The sequence below is a fragment of the Larus michahellis genome, chromosome 14 (assembly GCF_964199755.1).
Source record: "Larus michahellis chromosome 14, bLarMic1.1, whole genome shotgun sequence".
Taxonomy (NCBI): domain Eukaryota; kingdom Metazoa; phylum Chordata; class Aves; order Charadriiformes; family Laridae; genus Larus; species Larus michahellis.
The window spans coordinates 14,420,397-14,431,654 of record NC_133909.1 but is presented as its reverse complement, the minus strand read 5'-3'; the positions used below and the strand labels follow the sequence as shown (position 1 = coordinate 14,431,654).

Below are 11,258 nucleotides of genomic sequence, written 5' to 3'. Positions count from 1 at the left end.
AGACTAGATAAAGTAAAACCCAGTAAGAGGGAGACATTGAAATAAATATTCACATTAATCATGGGGTGAAAGTCCAAGGTTAAAATGCAAGATTAGGCTTAGCACCTTTTTGAGGGGAAAGTAGCTGATATGATCTTGAAACAAAATTTTGCAAAGGAATCAACCCTTTAACATTTTCAGATAAACACCTGACTAGGCGACGAGGTGCTTTAGTTAAAGCTCTCAGTCATTAGGAAGGTAGAAAGGCACTCAAAATACTTGGTATATTCATGCTCGTCTGTCAGCTATGGAAAGTCAAATGTAGATTTGTCTACTTTTGTCTATAATATATTAAATTTACAATATTTATCTGTGTCAGTTAAAAAAATTTCTCTATGCCCTACCAAAATGTTTGGTAGAGCAAGCAGATGTTCTGCTAAGGCTGCTGTGAAAACGAACGGTAGTTACCAGCTGATTTAGAGTCTATATTCTGCAGAGCTCATCTCCTCCCTCCTCAAAAAAGCTTTTCTGATATAAGGGTGGCCCTAACTATGCATTCAAAAATCCACCAGCCCAAGTAGGGAGAAGGTTCCTGGGAGGCGGGTACAGACGATGTGGTCGGGAGCCACTACAGAGACAGTCCTTAGCTGGTGCTGAGGGGAGCTGCCTGGTGCAACGGGAACAGCAGCGTATCCCCCCCTCCAATCACCTAATAAGAGTCCTGACCCCTCCCCAAAGCTGGATCAAACTGCATTTTACATTTTTCATGTTTCATGACCAGGGAGGCTTCAGCCTGAGCAAGAGCAGGAAAAGAAAAAAAAAAAACCAAACAAAAAAAATCACTTCTCCAACACTGGAGCATCTATCCTGTGAACAGTGGTCAAAACCTGTCTCTGTGAAGTCTCTGTAAATAGGAATTCACATCATACCTCAAAACTTGCGGGGGCGAAGAGGTCTTTGGGAGTGTCTAAAGCAGTGGTCCCAACGACAGGCAGCAGAACCGAGGATGAAACACACCGGGCAACGACCTACTTTGCTCTCCCAGGCAACCTGGCCAGATGGAGCATTAACGGCACTGCCCGAAAGCTGTGAACTGGGGATCCCAACTGCAGACGCAAAGGTACCGGCCGTTTTACGTGAGTGTAATTGGCCCTTGAAATGAAGAAAAAAAAGGGTCTGATCTATTTCAAACCTGGCTGTCAAAGCGAGCTTCTTGGCTTTGTGTCTACATCCCTAAGTAGCCTCATCTCTGCAGCCAGCCCAGAACAGGAAGCATCTCTTAGAACAAACCTTCCCGCAACAGCTGTACAAAAAAAAATAATAATCAAATGAACATGTGGATTTGGCTCACCAGATTCTCACCACAATTCTACAAAAGTAGTCCATTGCCCACTATTCCAATACACAACATCCAGTAGTAGTTCACTCGCTGTGGCAGTCAGATTTGGCCGAACAAAATTAAGTTCAAGCTCCACAGAACAGACAGAAGATGAGCTAGTTCACCGGGTGACTTACACTGCAAAAATGGAACAGCTCTTTACATCCCATTCTTTTAGCATTTTCAATACCCTTGACTTTCTTCTCATTGTCAGTGTAAGAACAGTGCAGATTTGATGATTAATTGTAACCGAAGTTAGAAAAACCCACAACATTGATTGGAAAAAACCCCGCTACTTACTCCAAATATTCCCACTGCCGAGAGGAGAATGCCACCATCTCTTACGCAGACTGATTAATCTACACACCATGAGCAGATCAGACAGATCTTAACTGAGAATTCCCAAACTAACTTCGAGTTCAGTTCCCTCTACTGGTAGTGCATTTTATTCCCCTTCGAAGAGATCAACCCATGTTATAATTCATATATATATTTACTTCCATCCCTACAATCAATAAATTATGTGCTTTTAGAACCTCATTTTCAAAGCACATTACACACATTTCAGTTAATATGCCATTTTTCCTTAGTTGTAACTTAAACCCACATGTCATGAGCAGCTAGACAAAGATTACAACGTGTTTTACCTGACATATCTTTAGCATCGACAACTACAGAATGTGATTTGGCTGCATTCAAACAGACTTTGGTTGACTGGACAGGATGGGTTCTGAAACGAACTGCTGACAGGCTTCTGCCGTCAAATATCACCTCATCAGCACACTTAAAAAGTTGAAAAATGCAGTGTTTAAAGTCAAAAGCAACAAAAAAATACTCTTCACGGACTTGTTAGAAAAATGCTGGTTTAAAAAAAAAATCAAAACGTCTACTGTTCATTAAAAAAGGTCTATTCTACATGTTAACACAAGTACTGTACCAAATACAGTATGTGTCACTCACACTAGAAATTCTGTTTAAGGAATCTGACAAGTGATATAAATAGGACCCCAAAACATCGTATTTGTAATTCATGCTTGAAAAATATAAAAAAGCCCCCTGTGGTAACATTTAAGTTGAATTTACATTGCAGAATATAATGTTTTACTATAAGAAAATGCAGTTAACATGTAAGTGGCTTTAATTAAAAAGATTAATGATTCTTTCAGCCAATTTTATGCAAAGTTAGAATAATCCAAAATATTTTTTCCAAAAATAGCAGGTATAGATGTTCAGTATCATACATTTAAAACAGGCTGAAACGTGACTTGTACCGACCGCTGAAGTTGTGTCTTGGTATCTGAGAATAGAAATCAGGTAGGCAAATATAATAGATTACCTTTTACAAAAATAGTAGTAGTCTTTAAGTATAGAATACTGCTTAACTGTTGAAATGTAGGAAAAGTCAGCATTCTGTATGTTCAAGATATTAGTTTTTAATAGCAGCTGAATGATCCTATGGCAGGAACCACAGAACCTATTTTCTTGAAATAAAAAAAAAAAAAAATTCCAAAGTTGTCCTTTCCCTCCCAGTGTCCTAGTGTAGAAAAGGGAAAGTTTCCTGTATTTCAAGCATTTCTTGAGTCTTGGCTGAGGGAAGGGCTTTCTGGCTGACAGGAGTATAAATAGAGTCTCAGGTAGGGCTGCGAAGGGTCATTCCACAGCAAACCCACACGTTTCTTCAATGGCAGTTAGCAGCTTCTCGTACAGCTTGTCGTAGCTTTCGTAAGGAGGAATGTCTATTCGGTTAAAGCTGCGGAGAGAAGGCAGGAGAGTCTCAGCTCCCTGGCATGCCAAGCATCACCCAGCAAAGTTCTCTTACGCTTCATTTAATGTACTTGAAACAATGACAAAACGATACTTAACAAGGCCAACCCAACAGAACTTCATATATACATATATATGTAAAAGCAATCTCTAAAGCAATCCCTAGTTTTCACACCTTTACTACTCTATAATGGAAAGTGTTTATTATGTCAGAAAAGGAGGGGGGAAAAAAGAAAAAAAAAAAAAAAAGAGAGAGACAGCAAATTGATCTTAATCACCATATCCCAACAGAGGCCTGAAAAACCCTTACCAGGTGTGAGCTTTCGGCAAGTTATTAGTGCTGGCATCGATCTGGTGGATTGTAAATAGTCGTGGGCCTGCAGCACCTGAAAAGCCAGAGAAGATCTCTGCTACTGCTGTGTTGCGCAATGTGCAATTTCTTTGTTGTACTCAACAAAGTAACTAAAACCACAAAAAGAGCGAAGCTATGCACAAAGAAAGCTACAGTCATAAACAGGCAGGAAAAACACTTAAACTCACAGCGCCTATCAGACAGATTCCTCCTCTCACCCACACAGGATAACGATCCAGTTATTTAAACCATTGAAAGATAAAGAAGAACAACGCATTGATAGGGAAGAATACGATACCTATTTTACACAGGGCACTACATAATTCTAACAGTTTTTAATTTAACTTCTCTCACCCTTCCCAGAGAACAAAACTTACTCAGCTGTATCTGTCCCCATTTTATAACAGGCAGTAGTGGACAATTCCATTCAAATTCCATACAGGAGTCAAAATCCCAACTTCTTATAATTTTGTTCAATTAATGTGACTATACCGAGATCCCCCTAATCTCCCTGCTAAAGAGAAAAGACTGCAGCACAGCAGACTTTCAGACTTAACGTACGTCGAAGATTTCACAAAGGACAGAAGAGACTACAAATGCCCCAACCTCAGCAAAACTGGAATTCTCTCCCGAGCAGACAGACAATAAAGAATATGATCCAGGGGCCAGTCTGTCTCATGGGGACTCTCTGCTGTTAAAGAACAGCCGCTCGCGCTGTACCAGTACAACTCAGCCCAAAACCTGACAACCTTCGTGTTCGCGTCCGAAGGAGAGCGGGTACCGTCACGCCGAGACGTGCAGCGCAGGTCCAGTTAAACTGGTGTTACTTCCCTTCTCCAGACAGCACGTACATCCTGCACTGCGCACTGACGGCACACCAACAGCGCGGCTAATTTAGCTTGTCACTGTTCCGAGGTGGGTACCTCTTACAGTTTGCCTAAACTAGTCCCTCCACCCTCTGCAATGTTAAACACTCACCCTTTAAAGAGCCGTGCTTAATGAACCTAGTTACTTGAAGTAACTAGGGTCTTAAAAACTCAGTATTTCTGAGCTTCTAATGCACCTGAACATTTTAGAGCTCAAGAAGAGAGGAAAAAGAAAACGAGGGCTTCTGTCTGATGATGAAGAACAAACAGGTTTCTAAAGCAACTGCCTTTTCTGTGTGGCAGCTGTATCGCAGCATTTGTGTTCTGATGGAATCTTCTACCTGCTAAAATGGTTTGTGTTTCCCCTGGGCATTTTCTCAGGGCAACTTGTGTTAACAGAGCAGCACGGGCTGCGGCCAGAGCGGCTACAACACACCCACAGCTTCGACTGAAGTTCATAAGACCGGTCAGTAATTAAGGTGATTGCTTCCGATCCCTGGGCTGCCTGGGATTACAATAAAAGCAGTCGGCATTACCAAGTGCCTCTGCTGTCACAATCGCAGAATGCTGCGTGTTGGTGTTTTCTGGTCCCAGAGCTGTACAGGTGATGAGGGCTTGTAAAAGACAGAAATTAAAAAATAGGCTTCCAGAAAAAAAACGCAAGGAGAACCCCATGAAGATGATTCTGCTGATCAGAACTTCTTGCCAGAGAAGGAACTGCGTACTTGAAACAAAAGAGCCATTTACAGCTGAATAACAAGGTAACAAACACACACACACACGACTATTTGTGACTGTTGTTCATCAGACCATTAAAAACCGCTGTTAAAAAGCCACGCTGCAGCCAGGCAGCCTCCCGCCGTGTGTCCCGCGGCCTCCTCCCAGCGCGGGACCCACAGTCCCCTCTGGAGAAGCCTCACCTTGTAGCGCCTTGAAGCCCTGCAGAGGCACCCTGGACGAGCCGGTCACGAACTGGAGGAGTCGCGCTCTCCTCTCTTCATCGAAGAACTCCACGGCTTTCCAGAACCATTTCACGATGTTGCTGTCCGGGGTACAGTGTTTTAACCTAGTATTTGCCTTCCAGTCGTTAACATCAATTTTTCCCAGTCCACAAATGATGAGCTGTAAATTTAAAATAGAATGAAATATTTCATCATTCATCAATAGAAAAATGGTTTTGGAGCAAGCCAATTGAGATACATCAACAGATTTTATACCAAAGGCAAGTTATAACCTCTCACTAACCTAAAGTGACACAGAAATGTAACTTTTCTATTTTTTTAATGTTATCTTTGTGCACAATCTGTTTTTTAAATGGCCTCAATTCAAATTTTAAAAAAATAAGAAACTCAACCTTTTCATAAGCTTATATGGAAGTGTCTTGACCTGTCAATTAAATGAGAAGCACAGATTCTACGCGTGTGTGAAAGCGCTCGCATAATTCGCATCTGAACTCGGCATTTCCTTCTGAAGCATAGCTAAGGGTGCGTTCGGCTGGTCCAACTCTGGACCCTCAGAAGTAATCTTGTTCTTGTCACACCACACACGTAATACAAATCAGGCTTCTCTCCTGATGGAGAGCTTTCAGTGCTTCTAAAACAGAGATCCACAATGGATCCCATTTAATCTCAACAGGAATATGATTATGAGGACATTTTCTAGTGGTTAAGAACACTGGATCGTCCCCTCTTACCCTGCATCTGCAAAATGATTCTGGGTTAACAGAATGGCTGTCTCACTGCTGATGAATGAGAATATTCAGGCTAAGAGAAGAGCAGTCACTGACATTCTAGTGCAGCGAACAGAGGGAAGCATGAATAATTTACCTTGTGGCCATTTTCTATAGCAAAAACCTCAGCCCCACAGCTAACAGACTGTATATTAGAATTCAGTTTTAAAACAAGCTTGGGATCTATGGGATTTGCCTTGAAAGGGTATTGTTTGAATGCTGATCTTGACCTTTTGCAGCCCATTTGTCGGTGACGGCACCAGACAGCACCGTTCCTTATGCTGTATTTACAGGGCCAATTTAGTCTGGCGTAACTCAGCCCTGCGAAACCACAGAGCTGCCTGACACCAAAGTCAGGGCCGGGAGCACGCGGTGGGAGGTGGAAGGGAGCGACAGACTATTTTCCTGGCAGCACTGAATTTAATATCGTGAAACTGCACCGCGAGAAATATGCGCCACCACCTCTGCTGGAGTTAACGCTCTCCAAAAGGATCTGAGGTCACTGCAGCTGCTTCTCCATAGGTTCACCTGGGTCCCAGGTACAGGAGAGGGTCTCCTCTTCTACCGCTTCTGCTGTTGCTATGAAACGTTGCCTTGGGAAACACTCTCCTGGCTCTGAGTGGAAGGCACAGGCAGCCTCAGTGACTGCGTGACCTGGCCACCCCTTACACTAACTGTATTTCTTGCAACAGCGCACCTGCAAACCCCTAAAGCACTGGGGACACAACTTCGCCTGTTACTCAGCCTCAGAAGAATGCCTCGGGCTTGCGTTGTTACACTTGACGACGTAACGTAACATTAGTGGACTGACCTCTAACTCTTTCTCATCAAATGTCTTCAGCAGATGTTGTGGGATTACTTCATTAAATCCCTTCTGTAGAGCCAGAAACTGAGCTTCAATTCCTCGTAAAAACCGCCAGTTTACATAAAGTCTGCAAGCAAGCGCAAATTGGTTTTGTGAAAGATTTATTCAAATACCATAAACCTGCAATTTATCCAGCCAAAAAAAAAATGACCTTACTGACAGGAATACACACACCACTACCGCTTCGGGAAAAACCACCACCACCACACTCTGTTAATTACTTCAAGTAAGTAAGAGTTGCTCCCCACCACAGGAAGTATAAAAAACTTTGGAATAGATATTGATGTACCTGACGTATTCCTTTTTGTTTTCCTCTGTCACAGGGATGCTTTTGCCATTGGGTTTCAGTTCATGTTGAATAATTTCCCCGTATGCGTTGTGTTCGACACAAAACGTATGGTCTAAGACCCCCGTGATATCATTCTCACTGGTGGAAAGAAATAAGCAAGTGACTCAGTGAAAACTTATTCTGCAAATATATTACAGCCATAATGTATCTGTCAGACAGCACAATTTAGTTTTTCAATAGCATTTCGATAGCAAAAGGTGAACGTACATTTTTGCTATGTTATATTTTAAAACCAGTATCAAAGTTTCAATGTTATATTTCAATAACATGTTACTGTTAATAATAGACAAAATTAATAAATTGAAATTTATGATGTATCCCACCCTGCACCACAAATTTGAATACCTTCAGCATGTTAAGCCTTTAAAGAAGTTGAATTGCGCAAGAAAGATGTTTCCTAAGTCTGCCTGAGCAGGAGAGCAAAATATACTTCGTTTCAACTGCATTTAAGAACGTTAACGGAGACAGAATTCTAAGGCTGTAAGACAGAATACGGAGTACGTACAGGATCCAGACCAAGCTGTTATGAAGATCAGGGTCAACCAATTCCATATCATCCAAAGTAATTGGCTTCCCTAGCAACTGCTTGTAGAAAGGCAACGTGAAGCCCCCGTCGATATAGTGTCCGTGAAACACAGCCATCCCCATGATCCGGCCAACAAAATGGAAATAGGATAAGTGTTCCTAGAATTGAAAGGAGAGACTAAGCCATTCGGCTAAAAAAGAACTGCAGGTTGTATCTGCTGAATATGAAACACAATTTCAATACGAAGAAAAGATAAAAAGCCCAACGCATCCAGAGCTTTTTGTTTTGTTTTATACAAAGCACATTGAGTATACTGCTTCCAGGCCAGAAGTCTTGCTACTAAGAATCAAAATAAACTTAATGTCTCCCAAAGGAAACAGAAATCAACATCTTACAGAAAAACACATTTGAGAAGTTTCTTTGATCGGTACTAAAAAGAAATTATCATATTATTGCACAAATTCAGTCTCTAGCAATACTAATGTGAGAATTAGGTTCCTACGTCTAGAACATTCTCCAGATGTATTTAACTTCTAGTCACAAACCAATCATTTACAGAGCTCGTTACTAGTCGTACCGGGTTGACTGCAGAGTCTGGGTTGATTTGCAGCGTATAGATATCATCTCGGGAATATTGGAAAAGACCGTAATATGGATTCAGCATTTCATGGGACAATAGGTAGAGCCACTCCCTGAAGAAAAGAAAATAATTTATTGTGTACTTTAGACAAATGCATTCCTACACTGGGAATCTTTTCAGAATAGTGTGATTTTATTAAATCTTACTGTTAAACACAAATGTGAAAGAAGTTCTCTCTGATCATGCTTAGGTAAGGCTGAGGTCAGAATTATTTTTACTGGCTCAGTAATTGCACACCCCCGGACAACTGATGTACTTCCTGGCTTTCCAAGATTTTTCTCCAGGTTACTTATTTCCAGGAGAGTTTCTGACAGTGATTCTCCTTCATCCATCGCGCACTGCAACAAGACACTACGTACTCTATGGACTGTACTACAGAGATCTTTGAGTCAAGGCTTTTAATACAACCCGTCTTCAGGTAACAGATGTAATAATTTTAATTACACGTTCACAAATTGGTAAGTAACGGTCTAAGAACTGGGAAAACCATAACACTTTCTAGTTTGGTCTTCCTCTATTCACGTATGGGAGATGGCAAAGGCTCCACGACATACAGACCAGGAACAAGAGCCACACTGGAAAATACGAGCAGATACTTTGGAAAATAGCGCACAATAACACCCATAACTTCTTTATTTTAAACACTATTACCAAACAATTAGTAGTAATTGACTCAACAAGACTGTTTTACTAGTTATGGCTAATTAGCATGTTAAAATATTTAGGAATGGATGAAGTGAAGACTCTGTTGGCCATTTGCAAGCCCCTGAAGACACGGGCAGCGTAACAGCCTGGGGCCCAGCTGTCACTTGCCGTAGGCCAAGGGCAGATGCAGGGGATGGGCTGTTTGGGAGCACCGTCTGTACTTTGGAATGAACACTAATGGTAAAAAAATGCAGTGCAATGTAAACAACGAATACTCCTGAATGAGTCAACGCTGATTTAGAGCGGATCCCCATGCCAGAGGTGGGGAATATTTTCACTGAAGCGAAACCAGCATCCGTGCAACTGGCCGGTACAATTCCTAATGCTGTTTTAACACGTGAAGAATATCTTCATACAATTCCATCACTTTTTATAAACAAGTGAAAAATAACCTCATAGACTCCTGACAGACTGTAGTTCCCTACTAACTGCTAGTTTTTAACATTTTGCTTCAAACAGTAGTGACAATTTGCAATAAAGCATAATTTGTGATCAAAGTTATGCCACAAAGCTGAGTATTTAGTGGCATAAATTCTCAGATACCCAAGCTTTACTAACCCAAGAAAAATACAGTCATTTCAATAGATACCAAAAGCCTGTCATGCATGCGATAGACATCTGATGCGATCTGTAACACGCACTTTGATTCATTTACAATAAATTAGTTCTTTTTTTGATGCAGTTTTCCCTTTAAAACACTATCTGAAAATATATTCTTCACACATACAATCTGTTACAGAAATAAATATAAATAAGAATAATGTAAAGAGAAACAGGGCTGACAGAAGGCTGGTTTAGGACTCAAAGCACAGGTGTAGGTGGTGGGCTTGGGGTGCAGGGGAAGAGACAGAGGACAGACTGTTTACCTGGCAACACCTCCATAATCAAGGCCTTCCTCCCCACGAAATTTTATCATTAATCGTTTCCACAGGTCTTTTGGCCTCATCTTCATGACTTGCCTGTAGGATTCCTGGAAACACAAAACGCTTTCTTTTATTAACTGCTATTTCAGACAAGAAGCTACTACTGTTTGTTAGAAATGAAGGGATTCTCAGACTCTAGGTCCGAAGGGGATACTATTAAGGGGGATACTATTTTCCTAGATACTAACGAGCCTCTCAAATCACAGACTGTTACTTAGTTTTCTACAAATGTGGTAACACTTGTTAAGTAAAACAGATATGTGAGAACCACCACCTTCTGCTAAATTTGCAGAGGTGTCCAGTGATCAGAACAATCTCTCTCTCTTTCTCACGTAACTTATAAAGAAATTAAAATCTATGTCAGTAAACTCCTTTTGTTTTGCATAAAGGCTCAGAAATTTTGCAGTGTGAAAAGCCAACAATGGAGCTTCTACTCTGGGTATAACGCATGTGCAAACCTTCAGGAAGCATCTTAAGAACAGAAGCACCAACGCCAGCCCAGTAGATCTACGGAATTACTCCTTTATCATAAGACTTCAGCAAGAAAACACAAAAAGAAAGCCGAAAGAGGCAAAATGAATGCTGATTTTTAAAAAGCAATTCAAACAAATACGTCTAGTTTTTATTTATGTCCAGTATTGGTGCCCCAGTCTTCAGCTTTGCAGACCACAAGAGGCAGGTGTGTCTGGGACCCAACGTACTCAACTTCGCTTTCAGAACGAGAACATATAGTTTGCGCTGCAGTACAGCAGCCTTTCCTCCCTTTCTTTTTCAGCTGATTATGAAGTGATTTGACCGTCTCCAAAGGGAAGACCAACACAAATCTTTCTTGGCTGGGAAAAAACTGTGACAACACAGTAGGGCTGTCAAGTTTGCGGGTGGGGTAAAAAGCAACAGGGATGGGTGGGATGGCTGATAAAGTTCTCAAGGCGACTGACTGTTCTGCAGAAAAAGCCATTATAACTGCGTTTAATCAATTCAGCAGAATTATTCTGCTGAATAGCGTCACAAAATAAAATGCAGATATCCCAGGTCATTCAAAAGCCTAGACAATTCATAAAATTGGTCTAATTCTCAGAAGGGGGAATCAACCAGAACTGAGAGAGATGTTAAGTAATCCAGACTACAAAGAGAACGCTATTCAATAGTAATTTTACCTAAGTTACAATAGATCAAAGATCA

The 11,258-nt window shown here is 41.2% G+C and overlaps 1 protein-coding gene across 2 annotated transcripts in view; it reads right to left on the bottom strand.

Moving 5' to 3' along the window:
* Positions 1-2,472: 2,472 nt before the first annotated feature.
* Positions 2,473-11,258, bottom strand: part of SMURF2 (SMAD specific E3 ubiquitin protein ligase 2) — a 63,614-nt gene continuing 54,828 nt past the window's right edge. Inside the window, exons 12-19 of one of the 2 annotated variants that reach the window (XM_074607378.1) lie at positions 10,020-10,123; positions 8,386-8,500; positions 7,788-7,966; positions 7,223-7,360; positions 6,880-7,000; positions 5,260-5,461; positions 3,432-3,507; positions 2,473-3,107 (exon numbers count right to left, since the gene is read on the bottom strand). In XM_074607378.1, the coding sequence (XP_074463479.1) occupies positions 3,008-3,107; positions 3,432-3,507; positions 5,260-5,461; positions 6,880-7,000; positions 7,223-7,360; positions 7,788-7,966; positions 8,386-8,500; positions 10,020-10,123 (1,035 nt within the window). In that variant the 3' untranslated portion in view covers positions 2,473-3,007. The remainder of the gene's footprint in view (positions 3,108-3,431; positions 3,508-5,259; positions 5,462-6,879; positions 7,001-7,222; positions 7,361-7,787; positions 7,967-8,385; positions 8,501-10,019; positions 10,124-11,258) is intronic. The other variant, XM_074607380.1, reaches the window with a different exon arrangement.